This window comes from Onychostruthus taczanowskii, unplaced genomic scaffold (genome assembly GCF_017590055.1).
Source record: "Onychostruthus taczanowskii isolate IOZ18803 unplaced genomic scaffold, ASM1759005v1 scaffold41, whole genome shotgun sequence".
Taxonomy (NCBI): domain Eukaryota; kingdom Metazoa; phylum Chordata; class Aves; order Passeriformes; family Passeridae; genus Onychostruthus; species Onychostruthus taczanowskii.
This window is the reverse complement of record NW_024501571.1, coordinates 698,218-721,963: the sequence shown is the minus strand read 5'-3', so window position 1 is coordinate 721,963 and position 23,746 is coordinate 698,218. Positions and strand designations below refer to the sequence as shown.

The window sequence follows — 23,746 nt, the reverse complement described above, 5'->3', positions numbered from 1 at the left end:
ATTTGGATCAAGGTGATAGCAAAGACGATTGATTTCTTCTGTTGAGCATCCTGCAAGGTCTGGATTGTTGTTTAATAAGATCTTACCCGCTAGGTTTTTAATTTAATTGGAAGGTATTTTATACCTGGATATAAAGGGCAAATTATCTCAGGCATTTTAACACCAGTTGTTTATATTTGAAGGTCAAATACTGCAAAATAATTAATTTCAGCTGGGATTCAGTGTTTTGTATGACTTCAAGAATTATCTGAACAGCAATTGGGGTCCCCAAGTTCTTTGACAGGTATCATTGACTTGGTGTCATTGCAGCTCATTTTCTTCACCCATTAACAGTATTAATATACTGCTAATGCTTATGTTAATGTTACAGGTAACTGTTCATGAAATACTTACCAGCTCTACAGAAGCCATGAGGGCAAATGGTGGTGATCAGCCACAGAGTCTCCTGATGGATATGTAGTAGCTGAAAGTGGAGAAATACTTTTGTGGCTACCAACACCATGGTCTTACCTCTACTTTCCTTTCCAGCCTCTGGTTTCTGCTTACAGAGAACATAAACTAAATGTGAGAAGTAGAACCCTATGGTTCTCACAGATGAGAGGCAAAACTGTCTGGCCCACCCCTGGGTAACAGGGGAAAAGTGACTTTTTTCTGTCTTACGTCATGGGACCAGATTCATCCCAATGGGACACCAGCTGTTCCTGCACCAGCTGTACAGGACAGTGAGGAGTTACTGCAGTTCCTTAATGAGATCCTCTCACCTAAGAGTTCACGAGGACAATATGATGAGTAACACTCACAGAAGGCATTCTTTAGAATCAGAGGAGAGGAAAAAGATACATTTAAGACATGACTCACTAGATTTGATTAAGTGTAACAAGATCTACATTATCAGGACTACATGGAGATCATAGAGTTGTTGAGACAAGCAGCGGTTTGAAAAGTCAGTAGAACAGGGCATTGTCCCAGGATTTAAGGACTTGGTTCCTCAGGTAGCAATTTAGAATTCCAGTCAAGTTCTGAAGACAATACTTTGAAGCAAAAATGATGGCATGATAGATGAGTAATGAGATGGTTGACTCTCACAATTAAAAGGCAAATATTAAGTATATCTGATAAGTTTTATAGATTTATAGTTATGTTTTACCCTTCTTGCATTGTTATCAGGGGTAGCCTGGGTTCAGGGTATTTGGGAGGGTTGGCTTGTGGCTATGGCAACATCTAACCTCCAATCAGGATTTAAGGAAGTGAACTCCACCACTGGACAGCAAAGAAGGAGTTGATGGACAGAGCTTTGGGAGGGGCTAAAGGGTTAAAAGGTGAAACCTCCATTGTGTGGATGAACATGTGCTGGGGAAGGTCCTCTGCTATTGGTATCGTAATATTTTCTCATTTCAGTCTTCTGTTGTGTTTATGATAAAGTTTTAATAAACCTGTTAAATTTTTTGGAAGTAAGTATCATTTCTCACAATGACATAAGTAATTAATTTTGTGTTTTATACATAATCAAATATTGAATTGCTTGCCTTACATTGAATGATTTAGATATTTCAGGATTTCTTCCTTCTGACAATTAAAGACTAATATTAATCATAACTAGACTTAAAAGCCTTTTGGACTGAAAAGGAATAAAAAAAGTGATGTATGAGGATTATTTGTATTCTGTTAACCATATTAGTTTACATGCAAAATAACTTTAAAAATAGGGACTATGAATGATAGAGTTAACTTTTGTCTGTCACAAAACACTTAGATTCCCTCATATATTTAATTATAGACTGCTGTAGATTGGATGTTAAATAATAAACACTTCCTCTTTTTTCCCCATAGTGTCCCAGTAAAACATTTGGAGGTTTCGATTCCACCAAGGACCTTCCTGATGAAGTTATCACATTTGCCAGAAGTCATCCCGCCATGTACAACCCAGTATTTCCCATCAACAACCGTCCCATCATGATTAAAACAGATGTGGATTACCAGTTCACACAGATCGTGGTAGATCGAGTTGATGCAGAGGATGGCCAATATGACGTGATGTTCATTGGCACAGGTGAGAGGTCTTGAATCTACACCGTAATGCTTCTCCAGGGTGGGTGGAAACCTAAACCAAATAAAAATGCATACTCTGAAAGACAGAACATTGACTGAAGAACAGTGTTAACATGTAAAAATTTGGGGCAGGACCCAAAACTGTGCATGTGGGGAGGTCTTTGTTACAAACATCCAATGTTACAGGTTCAGGCCATAGCCTGCACAGCTTAATTCTTTAGGAGCTTTGCCAACTGGACTAAGATCAAACCACCCTCTTTCCAACTACTGCTATTAGGGATTTTTATTAGAAATGTCTTGCCTTATTAATTATAATTTAGTATTAAAATGAGGGGTTTGAGGTACCCATTTTGAAGTGCGGCATAAAAAGTATTAACGTGAATGAGGCAAATATCCAGGTATGGTAAAAGTCTTTCGTGCCTTTCAAGTATTTCAGGTATTGCCTTAAGATGCTCAGCCCTTCAGCTGAGGGTGCATCATTTTAGTTAAGATGAAGATATCTGGCACAAATGGAGTGTTTCAGAAGACCTGGTATTCAAGTAGAAAGATTATATCCTTTCCAAAGCATTTGCAGAATCACACAGCTTGGCCATCTTAGAGAAGTGTAAATATGCACTCAGAAAAGACATTTCTTCCAGAAAGGTGGTAATGAGAAAGTGTCCAAAAATTAGCTGATGCGCATTTTCCTAAATTCAGTGGTTTCAAAACTCTGCTGAGTAGCAATTGGATCTTGTGGATCTGTTTCTTCATCTGTGAAAGTTTTACATTAGTTGGCTGATGTTTCAGTTATGTTGAATAAAAGTATTTTAAACTTCTACTGCACATAATTACTAGTAATTAGACTTTGGCATCGTGAAGCCAAACCAAATCAAACCAAAACCCTACTGCTTCTTTTCAGTGTTGGACCAAAAAAAATACCTCTGCATCTGTCTTATAACAGTCCAACTTTTTACATACTTTAAATACAGTTCTGGTACTCTAAACCTGGGGTCAGATTTCCAAAGCAATAAATGTAAGATCTCTTTCATGTTGCTGCCTGAAATGTATTATGAGTAAACTGAGAGCTGATGAAGCTTTGTGTACCAAACACAGCAAGCATAACAATTCAGAACATTTACTGCAGCAAACACAGCTCTGCAGGAAGGGTTAAAGCACTTCAAAGCTGTAAACTGCGTTATTAGATACCAGTGCTACATTATGTTCTTGCATAAAACAGTGACATATATTTTCATATGATTTTACACAACGTATATATTTTCCATCACACATTAGAGACTTCAATGTTATCCACAATTTAGAGTGTTTGGTGCCTTTCAACAAGTCCTCTATGACCTGATATGGCCCACAAAAAAAAAAAAAATTATGGTATGATGCTGAACAAACATAAGGAACTTATTTAAGTATATTTCTTGAGCAAAAGAGGGGGCATTTAAGTCTCCAAAGCTTGGTCTGTGGGCGAAGAAAGATGCATTGGTTTCTACAAGGGAAAGCAAAAAGTTCTTCCAGAGATTCACTTGAGAGTACTTTTCTCAAGACTACTGTTAGAGTAAGAAGAAAAGTAAGACAGAAGTTCCTGTCTGTTTCAGGCAGTGCAGGAAGATTTGCTTAAAACTGAGCTGCAGCTTCTAGGTAGTTATCATTGCATATACTGATTATTTAGTTATTATGTCTAGAAGTTCTTAGGTAAATCAGTCAGGCAAGATCTCCCTCTAAAAGAACCTAAATGATAATTTTTACCTCTGAGTTTAGGCTTTTCCTAAACCACTAATATTCAGGTGTGTGGTAAATGCTCAGGATTCCATCCAATGCTGGTGATAGCCCTGCCCACAAACTATAAAAAAGTGCTGAAACATTATTACTTGCACTTGCCAAAAGGTATATCAGCACTAAAATCCTGTCTTTCTAAGTGCAGAGTGTCATTATTTTTTGAAATACTACTTTTGCCCGTGGAAACCCTTCTTCTTGCAGCAGGAGGTCATGCCCTCGTGGGACGAGAACAGGCATTACAACACCCATGCCTGCAGCTGGAGCTCAGAAGCTGCTTCATGTTCCTCTGAGCTCTCTGTCCTTACTGTGGTTTTCAGAATCAGGAAAAGGTTTCTTCCACGTGGGGGGAAAGGTAAAGAGGCAGTACTGAGGCCCTGCCTGCCTTCTGCCAGAGAGCTGCGCTGAGCCAGCGGCTCAGAGTCAGAGGAACCAGAAGCAGATACATAATCAGCATGTATTACTTCTTCCCAAGCAAAGAGCTAACTGGGAAGCAGATTAGGGACTCTAGTCACAGTCCATTTTCCCACTTGGTGATCTGAACCTATGACAAAGCCGGAGTAATGCTCCCTGGGGCATGACTGGGTTTTTCTGTGCAGGTCTGTCCCATCAGATTAGATAATATTTCTCTGTATTTTCCCATTGCTGTTAGAGCAATCTACATTATTCCCATGTGCTGCTGAACTTCAGTATGTTGAAGAAATACTTTTTTTTTCCTTTTCATTGAATAACTGATGATAATTCAACACAACATAATTAATAGCCATCCAGTGTGGTCACATTTTCCGTTCCTGTGGGGAAAATCTTGAGCTGAGCAGTTTCTTTCCCACTCTGATTGTACCAGTGTGTTTCACAATGAAAATAAAATCCTATCAGCATGCTTGAAAGTAATCAGAAAAAAACAGGATTTAATGCATATCCTGATTGTCTAATGTTTGGCATCCTTTGGCACAGTTGAAGTACCTCTGTCAGTAAAGCAAATTAATAGCAGTAATCTTATCTTGCTAAGCAGAGCCTATTGATCCTAAAGGAGACGCCTGATTCCGTTTGTGTGAAATTGTTTGAAATACTACTCTGTAAAACTTGATGTAGAAGTCAGATAAAGCTCCACTTTGGTACCTGTGGCCTGACCAGAGTCTCCACAGTGATTAACTCAGTGTCTTTTTGACCTCAGAGGCTTTCTTGAGATCAGGCAACTGTAATTGTTGCAGGAGCCACTTAAAAGTCTGACCTTTTGTTGAAACAACATTATGGGAAACTTGTGTCTGCTCAATGCCCACTCAGTCTGTTTTATGAAAAATCTCCCTTTATTTCTAGGATATGGCATTTCATGGATTGTGACTGAGGACAGTCCCAGTCCAACACAGAATAGAGTTGTGACACTTGGCTACACTGTTACGTTTATGTCAGAGTTCTCTGTTCTTCACCCATAAAATGTATTTTCATCAAAACCACAGTCATCATATTATCAGGATAATTAAGGAAATTAACTCATCAATGAAATTGCAAATATAGCTGCTGTTAGATTTTCTGTTATTCTGAATTATTCTGTTGTAGAAATGTGGACTTTTTTCTTATTCTTTTAAAGTTTATATTGCATTTGTTCTGTAACATTCTCAATATTTCTTGTTTTAAATATAGTCAATGAATAGCAGTGACCATAATGAAAACCAATCCAAACCCACTAATCTAGTATATCTTACTAGCTTAATTTGTACATGTAGATACCTAAATAAAAAGAAAGATGTGCTTTGCTTTGTTGTTGCCTTAAGAAATAACTATTTCTTTTTGTTTTTAAAAGAATATATGAATTTGTGGCTAATGAAAAAATCAGTAGTGTACATATTCTGGGGGAAAATAAATTGCTTCTTTCTAAAATTCCAAAAATATGTATCTAGAAACCAACATCTGCTTAATGGGAAGCAGATGAAAAAAAAAAGAAAAATCTCAGTTCTGCAGGATGTTCCAGATTTTCTAGAATATTTAAATACAAAATCATGCAAAGAAATTAAGTACCAGAATTTTCTTATTGAATCAATAGCTTTTAAGTCAGTTACCCTATGTCTAATGCATGTGATCTCTTTGTCTCAGTTTTATTTGTATTTTAGATATGCAAGTAGAGTTGTCATCTTTTTATTCAGTAATTTCAGCTAACACCCACAAACTATATATACTTTAAGAATGTATATATATATATATATATCTGATTTTGTGTAATTGATGGTTAAATTCTTGTTTTAAGAATCTTTATAGTTATTTGAAAATTTTATCCACTTAAAATGCCTTGTGTTTTCCTAAACCATTAAAGCTGTAGGATGTGCACCATGAAGAGTCCTTAGGGACTTAGTTATTCTACCTGTGATCCATTTACATGGCACTACACTTGGCTGGTTAAAAAGAAAAGTCGCATACAGATTGTTTCCATTTCAGAGAGTCTGCAGTGATGTGTGCCAACCTAGAAATGGTTCTTTGCGTTTTTGTTGTTTCCTGGAAATTGTGTTCATAGCAACAAAGAAATAAATTACAGATGCAGAAGCTGAATTACAGAGATGGTCTTTAGTCTCAGCCATGTTCACAAAACCAGAGGCTGTGGCTCTGGAATTTCAAAAGCTGGCCTTGTTCATTTTAAAGCTTGTTGCAAAACTCAAAAAAATGTAATTTGATATAATACTAAAATGCTGGCACACACCTATTTCTAAACCAAAGGCACAAACTGTATGTTTTTCACCCCTCAGTGAAGAACCAGCATCTTACACACAGAGAAATACAGATGCCTTAAGGGGCTTATACATCTTAGGTACTTTGTTTGACACAGGGAAGATTGCAGGTACTTAAGAGACCTAACAGCTTCATCTGTCTAAGAATGTTTGTCCAGATGGTTTTATAGCCATACTGCAGTATCTTCACATGCATTTTAAGAAAGAAAAACATCATATTCAAAATGGACTATAAAACACACCTGGGTAAATTTAGAGCATTTCCTTCCCCAGTCATGAATCTGTCATTTTATACTGTCACTTAAATAGTATTTCAGTCCTGTCTATTCCTTAATAGCTATAATAGTATGTATTTTCTTTGTTGCAGTTTGATAATTCTAATACTTAAATGTTCTACTGAAATGCATTGTTTTCTGAGGTTATTTTAAATAGCAGTTCTTTTGAATGAGTGCTGAGAGATAAGTAGCTTCATAGTCTTTATATGTGAAGTAATTATATACTACAATAAATTCTGGCTGCTACAAAGCAAAGCAGAAGTATTTATCTTAAGCCCCTGAAAACCCTTTTTTTTTTTTTCCTTTTTCAAGATATTGGAACAGTTCTTAAAGTGGTTTCAATTCCTAAGGAGACTTGGCACGAATTAGAGGAAGTCTTGTTGGAAGAAATGACAGTCTTTCGGGTAAGTGGAGCTAAATTTCAAGTGTCAGGTTGTAGATTTCTCTGTGGACAGCTGCAAACTCAACTTCTTGCAGTCTAGCCAAGGAATAGCCTGGCATAGCCCTCTAATTAGTTTGTCATTTAGAGATCCCCACACTAGTCAAAATAAACCTTGAAACTTTCATGCGAGCTGGAGGTTAATGATAAAAGAAATGGCATTCTGGGCTCTTGTTCGGTGGTTTAAAAAGTAAATTAGTATTTCTGAATCTTAGAGCTGTTGCATGCTGGAGTTAAATATCTACCTGTGCAGGTCTGGGAACAATGCCTGTCTGTTTTCTCCCACAGAGATATGCAATATACGAATTTGTAATTGCATCAATTTTCAAAACTGTTCAGACTATCAGCATATTGTAACTAGGAAGATATTTCAGGTAAAATAGTGATCTGCCCAGATTTCTTGTGCTTAATAATCTGAGGAACAAAGTGTTTATATTTTCAAAGGTCACTTCAGGGTCTCATTTTCATGGTTCGACACAAGGCACCATAAACACCCCCTAACTCGTACTTTTTGGTGAAATCAATCTTCTCCATTTTTCCTGTTTGAGCCACCTAAAAAATACAGCATCCCATAAGCAGCCCTGCAAGGCAGGGCTGAGTAAACTTTTCAAACACTTCCTAGACAGAACCCAGGGATGTCTCATGTTTTGTACACAACAACGAATCATTTACATTCCCCACGTTACTCTTCCTGTCAGTGCCGTTTTATGGCACCACTTCCCCGTCTCCAGGCAGCTGGGGGCTATCCCTGGCTGGGAGCACAGGCTTGGTGTGACAGTGTGAGGATGCTGCTGGCACGCTCCAGGAGCCTCTTGTGCTGACAGGGACTGTGCCCTGGCCCTGCCAGGGGGCTCAGCCACTGCATCCTCGTCAAACTCCATTGCCATCCCTTCACCTTCTTTTTCTGAGCAGAGACAAGATACCTGAACAGAGCTTCTTGTGGGCATGCCTGCTCTTACTGGTACCAATCTTGCTCAGAAACCTCTGTTCTGAGTGCAAGATATCTCTGAAAAATATGTGTTCCTGTTCTTGCAATCCGTGGGGTTTTTTGAGGACAGAAATCTAGGGTACTTTTTTTTTCTTTCTTAACATAGAAACTATGAGAAGAAAATAAGACAAGTTTGGGGTTTTTTTTCCCTTTTTATACATGCAAAAGTCATTACATGAACACAGGGTAATTTGGAAATTGTTCATACTATATGAGTCTCTTCCCTCAAATGGGTAGAAGTGCCAAACTAAAGCAGATCAGAACAATATAAAAGTGAAAGAAGGAAAATAAATTTAATTAATTTTACTTCAGAAAGGTTTTGCAGAAATAGAACAGTTAATGGCAATTTCAAATATGAAATTTTACTTGACATGTATTTTTTTGTTGCATGGAGGTATTTTGGTGTTCTGATTTACTTGAAAGCTCAATTATCTCTTTAGACAGTATTTAAGCCTTAAAGAGGGCATTAATGTATTTCAGTGGAATAAGCAAAATTTGTGTGCATAAGGTATGAATCTTTCAATAGGGAATTTCCAAAAGATTTTACATGTACCTCATCCAAATGTAAGTTTATTTAGTTGCAGAGTATATGTGCATCATGAACAATGTATTTTGATGTTAAGCTGCAGTGTGCTGAGTACAATGCTTTTCATTTAAAATTCCACAAAGCTGAAAGTCTTTCATATCTGTTACATTGATAACAAATGCCTCTTTAAACCCCATTTGTGCAATATTTCTCTGAACAGCCAAGCAAACAAACTAATGAGTTCAATTTTCATTCAAATGTTATATTTAATTGATGATTTCTAATATAAGGTCTATTAACCCCTCTGTAAAAGTGATTCCATGCTTGCCATCCACTGAGCCATATCAAATTCTCTCAGGATAAGCAAGTTGAAAACTATACAAGTGTAAAAGCTTAGTAAACACTTTATTAATGTATACAGCCAAAAGTGTGATGATCAAAAGTATTGTCAACAGCAGATTTCTAGGTAGAATAAAGTTCATGCAAAATTGAGTTGCACAGTGTCTAATTATGCCACTTTTAAAATTAACATCCATCCAAGAACCTGGACCTAGAAGCTGTAACAGTTGATTAAATGATGGATATTCCTCAGTGCAAAGAACCTCTTGCTCATTTTGGTTGCATGTTCTGAAAATGAATGTAACTTTTTTGTAAGTGAATAGTGTGGAGCAGTTAAAAAGATTATACTTGGTTAAAAAGATTAAACTTGTTCTTATGAATAAAATTTCACAGGAGTGGGGTTTTTACTGTGATATATGTAAAATGAGTTGCTTATTTCAGTGTTATTACCTTTAATAGATAGTATCTATGAATTTTCATGTAGCCATTATTATTTTCATATTACTTGGGAAGTTCTTGAAATGCAGTTTTAGTTTTAGGTGTAGATAACAATTTCAAGATATGGAACTAGTGAAAAAGTGATCACAATTAACTGTAGTCATAATGGAAAATTAAATATCTACAATCAACATAGCAATCAAAGATTCACCCAGATATGTACATGCACTCTAATTCCTTTACAGCTAGAAATTATTCCATTGCCAATGACAACCAGAAGGACTATTACTAGAGAGTTTCTAGTTTAATTTCAGGGTTTCTACCTTGTGCAAATAGAATTATAACATAATTTGTATATTTATAGCTCATATTATATTTTAACTCTGTTTTTCCCTAGGAACCCACTGTTATTTCAGCAATGAAGATTTCCACAAAGCAGGTAATATGTGCACAAATGTTAAATTCTTTTCAGATATTTATTGGTCTCTGTCTTCTAGAGACAGTAACTTGGCAGTCAGCAGAGACATATTAATTGCAGCAGCAGCATCCCATCTCTTTACATAAACATCAGTAGTTTCTCAGGAAAATGTGACGTGCAATGGGGAAAGGAAAAGCCTAGCTTGTGTTACTTACTGGTAAGGTGGAAACTAAATGCAAACTAACCAGCTGTCTGGTGGCTCTCTAGAAAAAAAAAGAAATTAAAAATCCACATTGAAGAAATGCTTCCATGACAGGAAGACTGTTCAAAAGGAGTGGCTAGACTTGGTGCCTTTCATTAATGGGACTAGTTCCAGTCGCTGTAGAATAGTCTGGTACAAAATGCAGGTGGTGGAAGCAAAGGATGGAAATGAGACATCCTCCTGTCTTTCTGTCCTGTGTCCATTCCATTGCCGGATGCGCGTCATTCGGCTTTAACAAAAGATCAACAGATCTGATGCAGTCCAAATTTTCCATAGCCTTCTGGTTCAGTGATGTGGTTAAGATAAGGGCTTCACACTCCAAAATTTATATTTCCTACTTTCTGTTGAGTACACTAACAGCTAAACTGCTTATAGAAAAGATATGTACTGTAAAATGAGACCATAACTAAAATGAACTGAACTTCTTGATGGATAGAGGTAAAGTTTTGTCTGACTTACAGTAAAGGTGATTCCTAAATTTCTAAGCAAATTTGTGAAGCAGTTGATAAATTATGTGGTTGTGCAAAGAACATTGGTTTGTAATCCAGGAATGAAGTGGATATTAGGGGCCTATCTTCCAGTTTTGCCTGGAATTAGGTGGATGGATCCCAGCCACTGTCATTTCCTGTCTCAGGGGTCTGAGACATAAAATGTAGTGTCAAATTTAACTTTTTCTTTTTTTTTTTTTTTTTCATATATGTGCTGATCTGGAAGGTAATTTGGTAAATATAAAGAACTTCTTTCCTTTCATGTCATTGTCAGGAAAGAGGAGATTTGGTACTACTTTCAGACTAGGGGCACTAAAAATTGTGCACATTATAAGTAAAATTTAGTTAATTCTACCTCACTCTATACATTATTAAACAGAAGTCAAATTAATTCTGTAATGGACAGAGGCCAATATTATATTTGAAATGCTGCATATTTAACTCTGAATTCACTGTCTTTAGGGAAGTTGTCTGAAAGCATTCATGTATTTGACAGAAAATGTTTGGGGAGGGGGACTCTGTTTTAACAGTTTACCACCTAAATCAGCAAAAATGGCAGGACAAAGAGAAAGGTACTGTTGAATACTGGGATATTTAAAAACAGACCTGTCAAGTTGTATATATGTTCACATCATGCCAAAATGCTCTGCTTTGGATTATTTTTATAAGTACATTCCCTTAAACCAGCCAATCATATTTGAAAATTGACCATGCATTTTCTTACAGCTTTTCCTCCAAAGCATCTTTAGTTATTCAGGAGAGATTACAATTTTCCCTGAGTTTTCTCAAAACAAATTTACACTGCTAAAATTGTCTGAAGCTAAAAAAGAGCATAAACCACAAGTTATTCAGGCAGAGTAAAACTCATGAAAAATCAACCAGCTCCAGGCTAAAAATGACAGAATCATGATACACTATGACAAGCTTTTGGCAGTATGTATGAAATAAGTATATGGCAACATGTTTCCATTTTACATTTATGATTTAAAAATACTGTAGTTCTATAACTCAAACACTTTACTCATTGTGTTCTGATAAGCAGGATGGTTTTCATATAAACAGCATGATAATTCTATGCATTGTGGAAAGCCAGAGCATGAAATGTAAATAGTAAAGCCAGCATGTTCTATTGAATGCCTTAAAAATAATCACTTCATTTTGTTTTTTCACTAGCAAATCTTTCATCCAATTATAAAAACATGGTACAGGGAGTTTATTCTTATTTCTAAATATTTTACTGCTCTGGTTGTTCAAAGCTACCTCTTTTGCCATCATGCCAATATATTATGTTACAAATTACTCTTCCTAAAGACCAAAATCTACAAATTCTTCAGGAGCGGAACTTAGCTTAGGTTTTAAATTATATTAAGCTCTAAAGCTCCTGTCTCTCTCTCTCTCTCTGAGTCTGCATTTGGCCCTTGAGCAAGAGTGGCTTATGAGTAAATTTAGCTTTTATGTGCAAGATTAAGCCTTAATACATTCTTTCTCCACTCTGCTGTCTTTAACTCACAGGAATTGTGTCTATGTTTTCTCACTGAAGCTACACATTCCTCTGATTGTGTTCAGAGCCCTAGGCTTGTGTAACCTTATCACTTAAACAGTTTATGCTTTGTTAGCAATAGGCACAAACCTTCAGAGCATCCTTGAGCCACTGCAGCACCCTGCAGCTGCCTGAGCTCACAGTTCTGTGGGGGACATGGCACCTCTTGGCTTTGAGACTGCCAGGTAGAGCTCCATAATTTTTCCCTTACAAACATGGAAGAAGGCCAAAAAGTCCAGCCTGGGTTTCAATCAAAGGTGACTTTTTGCAGAGCAACCTCTCACCTTTTTCTCAGGGTCAGATTTGTGATGCTCTTTCAAAAAGCTGTTGATTTCTGGTGGCATGGGAAAAGGACAAGAAGATCCTTAGCTGAACAAGTCCTTGTCTGGTGAATTGCCACAAAGGGCTTTGTTTCTGTTGTGTAAGATTTTCAAGCAAAGACAAGCCAGACACCTTCAGAAATATCTTAGTGACTACTTTTGTAGTACCAAGTACTGAATTTTATTCAGAAATCAACATTTCTGTCCATAGTGAGCATATAGAAAGGATCAGCTCAAAATGGATATATCACTTAAACAGTGTGCTCAACTATTCTGCATTACTTCTCAAGACATCAAATTAATCAAATGGTACTTGAATCTCATGCTCCCTAAAGTTCCTTTAAAAATTCTGCTGAATTTCTTCCTCTTAAGCATTACATTTTCCACATTCTGTTATTCCTTTTTCTGACTTTGTCTGGGGAAAGGCTTCTTTTTTGGGCAGCACTTTGGGGACGACAGAAACCACTGGATTGCTTAAAATATTACTCTCCTCAGTTTTTCTTGAGTTCTGATACTTGTGCAAGAATTTTCAGAGGACAACTTTTTTTTTTCCTTTTTTTTTTTTTTTACTCTCTAGTTTTATCTGATAATCTCATTCATTAAATTAACTATGTCTTGGAAAAGACAGCTGAAAAAGCAGTTTGACTGTGGTATGGCAAAGTAAGGTCAGACCATTGATACAAATAATTCTATTCCTATTTTCTGAATTTCATACTGCCTGGATTTTTTATATTGTTAGTGTCCGGAATAATGATCACCAGCTGGAGTCTAAAACCATGATCAGAAGAGCAGCAAACAAGACAGCAGCCTTAAGGCTGTGCAGCACCTGAAACATATGCTACAGTTCACTGACTGATCTATGAACTTATCTACAAGGAATATAGTTTTTGACTAACCCTATTTTGGCCTCATTTTTTTTTTCTAGGTTTCTGGTCATTCTTTAATTCCAAAGACATTTATTAGAAATCAGGGAGGGGATTTTTGCAAAATAAAATTGGTTACAGAGGTAGATAGGAAACCATTACACCATTCTTTATTTTCCCATGTGCATTCTCTGAGTTGATTTTTATATTAGTTGCACCACACGTTCCTACATGGTTATACAGATATTAATGCCCCAATTACACAGGACTCAGATCAATACCATCTGGACATTTAAGATACTTAACTGAAGCTCTAATTTGACCTATGCTGCCTCCATAATCAGTAAAGAGAAGAGGCTTCCCTTGAGAAAGAGTTAGGTCACCTAAGATTTGAATTGCTGCTCTTTTTACTGCAGGATGTAGCCCCAAGGTGGGTACTTGATTAAGTCTCTTCAGCTAGAGAGAAGCTGCTCATCGTGTCTGTAGCCTGTCCTCTCTTCTCAAGGCTACAGCACTGACTGGGACGGGTTTGTACAGTTCAGGCTTTGTGAAAAGCCCTGTGTGGTCAGAGATTTTTGCTGAAGAATGTGGGTTTACAACCCAACTATGAAAGTATAATAGATGGAAGCAGCTGCTTAGAAAGGGTTTAGTTTTCAATCTGCCAGTGAATTTTCCTTTGGGGGCTTTCTTTGTCATATTTTCCTTGAGAAAATACCGGTGTTTATATAAATGCACGGGATGTTTCTGTTACAATTAATATGTCTGTATAAACTGCCAAGCTGCTGTCTCTGAAAGAAGCTAACACAACACCTCTTATGAGTGTTTTTGGTGTTGCTATCTCCTGTTATCCGGTGATAATTGTCTGGTTGGTAGGTGACCACTGCCATCTTCCATCCCTGAATTCCCTGAAAATGCTGCCTCTGGGACACTGTAATGCAGGAGATGAAGAATTTTGATAACATTTATTGAAATCCTTTTTTTTTTTTTTTCACACCACCTTTATGTTTTCAAAGAAAGAAAAATGAAAACAAATTTGTATTTTCTTCTTGGGACTGCTTGGAGTAGGACCTTGAAGGCAGGTATTCATCAGTCCTCTGTGGGTGCTGAGTGTCAAGGCTTGATAGCAAAATGTCAGTGTTTCCAAACCAGAAGGATTATACCCTTGAATTTTTGTGTATCTATTTATTTAGTGTTCCCCTAGTTTTACATTCCACTGATACTTGTTTTCTTTGTGAATTATTCCTAATCTGAAATATCTCTCTGTGGACTTTCACTTGTGATCAGAAGTTCAATTTTCTCATATCCCTCTGGGGCCAACTTTCCTAGTGGACCACATGAATTTGATATCAGAGAGGAAATTGAGAGAGACAAGATATTCTATTATGATGCCATGCAAGGCTGTATTTCATTTTGCATGCACGTTTTTTTATTTACTTCTACATTTGAACTGCATCTTCTACTCCCTACTGGTTTTTATCCAAAATAAAACAAAACCTCTCCCCTCATTAAAGATATGTTCCAGTTAAATCATGACTTATAGAAAAGAGTACAAAACTTTGGAATTACCAGGCATGCAAAGAAGTGCATGCATAGCACCACTTACAAACTGAAATATCATAGCATCAGTCTGAAATAATTTACTAGGGTTTCCCCCTCACATACGTTAATTGAGATAATGCTTAGGAAATCTATGTTGAAGGTTTTCTTTTTGTTCAAATTCAAAAACATGTTCTCCATTGTGTTCTGTCACTGACTTTGGGTGTTTTCCCAGTGTGAGGATCTGAATACAAAAGGAAAAATTGAAGAGTACTTTAATTTTCTTTCTGTTTAGGGAATCCACCAAGAGCTTCATGAAAAAATAGTCTTTCCTATTTGATTTTTTTTACCCTGGGGACAATTCTGTTCTCATTCCTTTAGCATACATCAGGATCAGGATCCTTTATTGTATTTGAAATTATCCTAGCAGATTATTATACAACATTATATAACCTGCTTTTCTAGAAAAAGAAAATTGTAATTTGCATTATTTTTTAAACTGTTTGTTTTTGTTTTTGTTTTTTTTTAATCTTTACAACAGCAACAGCTCTACATTGGCTCAGCCACTGGAGTTTCACAGCTTCCTTTGCACCGCTGTGATGTGTATGGAAAAGCTTGTGCTGAGTGTTGCCTTGCAAGGGACCCTTACTGTGCCTGGGATGGCTCCTCCTGCTCACGTTACTTCCCCACTGCCAAGAGGTAGGGACAGTTCTGGATGCCTGCATGGTTTGCTATTTAACTGATGGTCTCAATATGACCAGAGGGCTTTGGAGATTTTTTTAGGGGATGGTTTACTGGAGCCCTTTCTCTTCCAAAGAAAACATCATTGTGGAAGCTACGTGCAATATGAAGTCTTGGTTGATTTAAAGTGACCACTGCTACTTCTTGGGCTGGCTTAACAAGCTCCTGTAAGAAAACATTCAGACAAGAGTTGTCTCTGAAATTAACTCCTAACTTTATATTCATTGGTAAACAGCAAAAAGAAAAAAAATCATTTTCTCTGACATAGTGAGTGGGCTCATTTACTTGCCCAAGTAAATTGCCCTGCATTTTCATGAATTCTGGTTCAAGAGAAATACTTCTGAAATATTTGGATATTGACAGAAACTTACCTTTTTTAGTGAAATATAACGTTATAGTGTATATTCAAAAGTATAACTTGTATGTGCTGATGTGTGTCCAGGTGCTCCCAGATTAGAACAGCCACTGTTCTACAGCCCCTCTGCACTGATGCTAAAGGCTTTGCAATGCAAATGTTGGTGGAAAGCTGACTCCACAAGTCAAAAATTACAGTTTTATTAAAAATTTACAAGTCTAGTTGCCTGATCTGAAGGTTTAGAGTACTAATTTATTTGCTTCCCCTTACCTTTGAAACTTTTTCTCTAGTAGTATACAAGGTAGTTACTGAAGAGCTCCTGGCTATTGAAGTAGAAATTAGGAATAACTGAACAGGTAAACATTTGCAAATAGAAGCAAACGTTGGTGTAGTTTGAGATTCCCTTGATCAATTGAGTAAAATGATAAAAAAGTGTTCACATTAAATTGAATATGCCAGACATCTTGCACGTATGAACAAACGAAGAATCCAAGGGTTTATGTACATAAGAGTTTATATACATGAAATTAATTGTAGCAAATACTTAGTTAAGGCGTCAGAATGCCAAATTCCAGGTTTTGATTGGTTGTTGAGGGAGATGAAATGTGGTAAAGGGTGAGAAGTTGACTAAGTGTCACAGACATTTCAGATGGAGGGAATTAAAATTTTAAGGTTTGCATTAGTGTATTGTAAACAAATACTGATGACAAAAGCTGCTCATAGAACATTGGCTTCTATTTTTGCACCAGGAAACAGAGTTAATCAGAGAGAAGATTTCTGTGAAATTCTTTAGAAAATAAAGAACACATCCCAAGAGAAGAGCCAGTCAAATTTTCTCAGCTGCCTGGGCTAAAATCTTATTTTTGCTGGTAACATGGTGGTTTCTCTGGAAGAGGAAGGAAAGGAGAGGCAACAGGGAGTTTTCCAAGGAGAGTCTGAAAGATTGATTTGTTCTGAAAAGTTCTGTAGTATTAGAAGTCAATATGGTTAAGTAATGCCTCTGAGCTCAAGGAGACCGTAAGATCAGGAGTCACTGAATCATTGTTTTCTGCTACTCTCTATCCCTGAACCTCATCTTTTCTCAGCATTCCTAGCACACATTCCTACTCCCAACCATCTCAAGATCCATAGAGCACATCATTCTGTCATTCCTCTGCTTACACTGGTGAAAGAAATAGGGCTCTTTGTCTTTTCCTTGTCTCTCCAACTTACTGCTGCAGATGGAGCTCATGTTGCCATCAGGGGTAAAGTGACTGGGACCTCTTCTTACAGGAGTTAAGGGGTGGGGGTGACTGGGCCAAACTGGGTTGCACCGCGACAGGAAAAAATTGGGCTGCAGAATTTACTTTTCTGGAGCCACTGTCAAAGAAAAAGTTGGTGTTGGGAAGCTGGGATCTGAAAAACGCATAAGAAAAAGCTGCTGTCCCTGTCATTTGCCCCCAGTTTTCCCTTGGCAGCAGCAGCAGAGTAGAAGTCTGTGTTACTGGGAGAGAGGATCCTCTGTTCACCTGGTTTCTGCTGTACTGTACCCATTGCCTCAAGCCAGCTTGGAACACATTGATCACAAAATCGGCGTTACTGAAAACAGCTTAAATGTCAACATTTTCCTAATAATAAATTATTGTAATTTTAGGCTCCAGAAACCAGCTTGGAACACATTGATCACAAAATCGGCGTTACTGAAAACAGCTTAAATGTCAACATTTTTCTAATAATTATTGTAATTTTAGGCTCCAGAATTATTGGGTAAATGGATTCCTGAGGCAATTGTACAGATGTTTTATTCATAGTTGGGTTTAGGCTTTGGGGTTTTGTTTGTTTCTTCTTCTTTTTATTTTTTTTAATGAGATTTTACAAGCCATGATTTTATTTGCTTTTCTTTCTTTGTGGATTTTGCAAGTCTAAATGGCAGTTCAGTGCTCCTGTAGTGTGACCACTTCACTTTACCCTGTGCAGATGTGTTCTGGTTCATATTTCATAAATCATTGTGTTGATACAATGGTGATATGTGCAACATTTTCCTGAGACCCCAACTAAACATTTCATTCAAACTCCATTGACAGTAATATGAGTCTTTCCACGCATTTCTTTTTTGCAAATATAAATATAAATATGCTGTTTCAAAATTTGGGAAGGGATAGCAAATTTTTATGGCTCCTTATATCTTGGGTGTGATTTTGTCATTGGTAATGAGTAATATGAAGATATTGGAAATTATGATTTGTACATTTTTTTTTGATCATATATCATTCAGCAGAAGATTCCTTCTTACTAAAGTGTGCTAACATGTCCTAACTCACAATTTTAAAGAAGTTTTTATTTAGAAAAATACATAAAAATGATCATCTAACTTTTTTTTTTTCCTGAGAAAGAAAGCTTTTACTGTGCTTAAGTTTCAGTAGCTTTCAGTGGAAAGGAGTATGGTTAAAACCTTTCAGGCAGGAGGACTGAGCTGTGCAGTTGTGCCTCTGTGAGAGCTCTTGGTGTGTGCTGGTGCAGGGCTGTTAGTGAGAGCCTGCGAGTAGGGCTGCTGTGGAGAAGAGACGCGGTCTCTGCTGCAGAACAATGGCTTTTAAAAATGTGGGCTGTTGTCACAAGGGAGGGACCAACAGGGCTTTTTACAAGGCTACTTGACTTTTGCATATCCGTTGCTGGATACCGTAATCTGAAATCTCAGCATTGTTCAGCAGCCTAATCCTCTTTGTTCTCCTCTAATTTTGCAAGCCCTCAGGCTTTCTCCGATTCCTAAAGTAAAGTACTCACACTTGAAACACATCTTTGTTTGCCTGGTTCTTTTTTTCTTTCTTTTTCATATGAAACTCTTTTCTTTGGCTCAGTTGAATTTTGTGTCACAGCTATTTAAACAAAACTAGGAGCAGACAAAGACAGAAAAACACATGCAAAACAAAACTGTATTAAAAAGCTCTCTTCAATGAAACACAACATTTTTTTTTAGCACAGATCAACATGTTTTTCAAAAGAGCCAGTAGAATTCAAACTGGGAGAAGAATATACTGAGTTAAAAAGACATTCAATCAAAGGTAGAATTCAGACTCAAGCTACAAAAGAATATAAAAAAATAAATGGCATTTCAAAATCTTTCTTTTTAAGTTTTTATTTGTTTTTTTAAAGACAATTTGAACAGTTTTGTAAAAGGTTTTATCAGAAATGTTTTGGTGAAACCCATGGTAGCTGAAATTATCTATGCTTTTTAATTTAGATTTTGTAGAAAATACAGCACTTTACCATTCTTTCAAAGCCACCCATCTTAACATTTCTTCTATCTAAAATATGCTGCAATACTCAAAGTATTCTGTACTTGCGCAAATGTGTACTTTTGAAGCATGCTAAACTCTATGGTGTATAATCTAATCCTTCAGCAGTCCCTGTATCTGTGAATCAAGTAATGAATTTATCTATGACCAGTATTGCCCACACAGTTAAAATAAACTTCATATTTTATTTTATTTGGTATTTATTTAATAATAATAATTAGCATTGAACATTATTTATTATTTAGTATCTCGGTGCAAGAGGTATGTGTTTACCAGTTTCTGAAGACTTCACCTGTAAGAGTAAAGCCTGAGTCTACAAAATTATAACGATAATATAGTAGTCACAATATGATTTCCTTCCTAGTGTTGTTCAGGTGCTCTTGTGACCTCTGTAATTATATGAATGTTCCATTTGTTGCTGTTGAGCACTGAGAAGGGCACTAACAGAGTTCAAATGTGATCTTTGCAGGCGCACCAGACGACAAGACATCCGAAATGGGGACCCACTCACCCACTGCTCAGACCTGCAGCATCACAGTGAGTTCTGGGCACCACTGAAGTAAAGCTCATTTGTATGTAATTTACAGAGTAGGGTAGGAAGCATGTGAATGATTTGTTGGTGAAATTATCTTGAACATCTGCAAAAGATGAATATAATATATCATTATCCCAATTTAGATAGCTGACAATGGCCTGGATCAGACACTAAAGTCTATTTGGGTTTGGTTTTTTGGTTTGATTTTTTTTGGTTTTCTAACTGTTGTTTTTTGTTTTTGTTTTTGTTTTCTTCAGATAAACAGTTTAAGCATTTTAATTTTCCTGCTTCTCTTCCCTGATAATACCATATCATCACATGAGGCATATTATATCAGAAAATAATTGTATTTTCTTCATGACATCAAGAAATATGTCCGTGTTGCTGTACATATTTTGTATAAGACGATAACAAAATCAAATTACAAATTAAATGTAACTATCTTGGCAAAATATGCAGTGACCTTTGTTGTAAGTGTCACATTAAAAGCTCTGAAGATCAGGATGTTCTTGCAGCAGGCATATCCCCATGTGCTTTCAGCATGGCTTTTCTTAGATGTATTTTGGGTTGCTTTTTTGTCAGCTGTTTCATTTTCACAGTGTATTGATTAGCTTCCTTTTCTGACTTGTTTGACTGACAGACTTCTCACAGTTACTGATTTGTTGCCAAACTTATCAGAAGACCTTCACTCAGAAAATTAAAAATGTCCATTTTGCTGTAAGTGAAGGCAATACTTAGGCAATGCTTCCCTCTGCTGGAAGAAAGTGACTCCTCATGATTGTGGCACATGTAAAGGAATTTTTCACACAGATTAAGACCCTGAGTTTGAAGGGTCTCATTGAGTCCAGCTCTTAACTGAATGGCCCATAGAGGCATCCTCAAGCCCTCCACCGTGGTGTTATTAGCACCATGCTCTAACCAACTGACCTAATCTCAGGGTTAAACCACTGGGAAAACAAGGAGGTGACTGAAAATGGAGATATCACAAAATCCTCTTGTCTTTCCAGTCCATGTAATAGCAAAAAATGATAAATAGTCCTAAATATTACTTTTGTGTTGTTCACTACCAATAGTAATTTTCTCTATATTCATTTCCATAATTTGAAACTCACAGCTGACATTACTATGGCTTTTCTTTTTACTTCTGATTGTCAGACTCAGGCCAAGTTACTCAGAGGGAAAAAGGAGTTTTAAAAGTGCATTAATAGACTGTGATCAGTATGTAGTCACATTTTGAGAACGCATGAATTCACAAATTTCCTATTGCATGGTATCAGGCAGTACTTACACAGTGAAGATAAGACCATCCTTATATTGAGAATGAGATTTTCAATTCCACAATAGGCAAGTTTCACCAGGCACTAAACATTGATTTTAATACCAGCAGAAGCATTTCTTAGCTTTATGTTTTTACACTCTGAACATTTTACTGCTGGGCAAAACTATGAACTGGTCTACTGCCACAGGTCTGTTCATTTTAATGTTCTATAGCCTTTGCTAGCTCTGCTTTATACAACTGTAGGTCTGTTCTTTATTTTCATACATGCAAAAAGCATTTCAAAACACTTTGGGTGCATGTCTTCCAAAATTTGGTAGGCATATTTCTCTGAAAAATATACTTTCTGTCCAAAGGGAAGAGAGTTTCACAGTAATCCAGAAATGCAGTTTTTTCATTGATACGATCATGAGAACTCAAGGTCTGAACAAAGTTATTGTATGGTAGACCTGATCAAAGTGAGTTTTAATACAGCTTTACCAAAATGAGCAGAACAAATATGAAACAAGATATGACAGCGTTAGAAGGACCAATATGTTACAAAAAATAGCGAGGGAATGCAGTTCTGGATCCTAGACTTAAAGAATGCACTATCATAATACTTAATGAATGGTTTAGATTGGTCTTAAAAGAAATTTTCTCTAAATCACTTGAGTTGTAAATCTATTATATTTTCCTATATTTACTTGTCATTTACATATGATCATACATAGTACAGATGACTGCATGGCCTATAAATTTCCTGTGCCAACTTATGCTGAGTTTTTTCCTTGTTTGTGACCAGTAGTTCCCTGTACAACAGATGAAGAATTGCTTTTGTCTATAGCCAAAAAAAAAGAAGCTTAAAAAATAATTTTATTTACTACTTGTCTGCAGTTTCATTTACGGGAAGTGCCAATTGATTCTCCATGTGAACCAACAAAACCATGAAAAAAGAATATTGTCTTAGTGTATAACTTTTAAGGACGTTGCAGAAACCAACTTTTCATTCAGTCTGAAGCAATAATATTTTTAATAAGGTTTATGTAGTGTTTTCAGTTGCTCTTTGGTGCAAATGTATAAAAAGTATAAAATGACTGCACAGCAACATTAGAGACAGCTGAGGATCCTTCACTGTACAACTGTTTGCCCAGACATTAATGTTTAAATCTAAAAGCGTGATCACCTTTGTGGCAGCTAAAGGAGAATGCTACATAAAGTGTAACATACTAGAGCTATCAAGAAATAATAAAGTTTGGGGTTTTCTGAAGAGGAACTTGTTAAAGAAGAGGTGGGGTTTTTTAACATGATTTTTCCCAGGGGAAGTTCAAAGAATCACTCTGAATTAAACTGTATTGTGTGATTCATTCATCTGCAGAGCAATCTTGGTATAAGTACTTAGCCTTTCATACTTCTTTGGTTATGTCAGAAATTATGTACTTAAAGGATATTTATCAGGGTAGTAAACTGATACTGCTGTTGGGTTCATTTTGGGAATTACTCCTTTCAGGCAGGATTTTGGGCTGAATTTCATTACCAACTTCATGACTTCTATAATTTTATAAGTCCTCCAGCTGCTTTTCTGAACTTCTTAGATTTTCATTCTTCCATCCAATCTCTTCAGCTTCTCAGTCCCAAAGCTGCACTCTGATCCTGTGATTATTCCATCACTGCTTACTTTCTTGCACTCCATGTGCTCAATATTACATGAGCTTCACAGACATTTCTGTACCTGCCTTCTGCTCCTTCAAATCATGGAAATGGAAGTAGAAGAATCTCTAAAAGACTTCCTATCTCACTGTGTGTCTGTCACCCATATTGTGTTTTCTGTGGTGGTGCAGAAATGGTGGTGCAGAAATGTAAAGAGGACTTCACTCACTTCACATGGTGTTCTCTAACACACTAGAATGTCCTAGACCAGATCCAAGGAAACAGAAATTTGAAATGGTGCCAGAATGCACATTTTCTAATAAAACTCATTACTAGATTCTTAGATACTAAGAACATTCTAGGTACCTAAGTTTTCCAGCATAAACTTCTCTGTATACTTAAAAATATGCTGCTACTCATGGGCCATAGGACTTTTACCAAAGAAATACCTGGTTTTGTCCTTTTTACTGATATTCATGATTTAGAAAACTGCCTCTCCTGGATCTAATGAGAACAGTGTAACTTGTGCTCTGCCCCTGTATAATTCACTTGAACTAAGCCACGTTCAGGAAAATATAATGAAGTGGAGCTTCAAGCCCCCTAATGAGTAATCTGTGGGTTAAATTGTCCTTTTGGGATGCTGGAGATGGACCCACAGTTCACTTAGGCATAGAAATTTGACTTGATATTCCTCCTTCCAATACAAATACCCAAACTATCGGATTGCTGTTGTTTAATATGGGAGCCTGGGAGAGGAATTGAGACAGAGCGTGCATCCTAGGGTGAAATCCCTGTGTTTCCATTCTTTATTATGGAAGTCTGTAAATCACTGGAGCAGTAACATATGTGTCCCAGGCTATAAAAAGGGATATTTTCTACTGTTGTATGCTGAAGTCCTGTGTCTGCTGTCTGTTGTGGATCGCAGTTCAGATATCAAACAGCTTTTCTCTGCACGAGGATATCTGGCTGCCTG

The 23,746-nt window shown here is 36.7% G+C and overlaps 1 protein-coding gene across 1 annotated transcript in view; it reads left to right on the top strand.

Annotated features, from left to right (window-relative positions):
* The window catches only part of SEMA3A (semaphorin 3A), a 163,507-nt gene that overhangs the window by 134,690 nt on the left and 5,071 nt on the right, over window positions 1-23,746 (top strand). Inside the window, exons 11-15 of the mRNA XM_041413422.1 lie at window positions 1,831-2,050; window positions 7,118-7,209; window positions 9,933-9,974; window positions 15,504-15,661; window positions 19,803-19,870. Coding sequence (XP_041269356.1) covers window positions 1,831-2,050; window positions 7,118-7,209; window positions 9,933-9,974; window positions 15,504-15,661; window positions 19,803-19,870 — 580 coding nt within the window. The remainder of the gene's footprint in view (window positions 1-1,830; window positions 2,051-7,117; window positions 7,210-9,932; window positions 9,975-15,503; window positions 15,662-19,802; window positions 19,871-23,746) is intronic.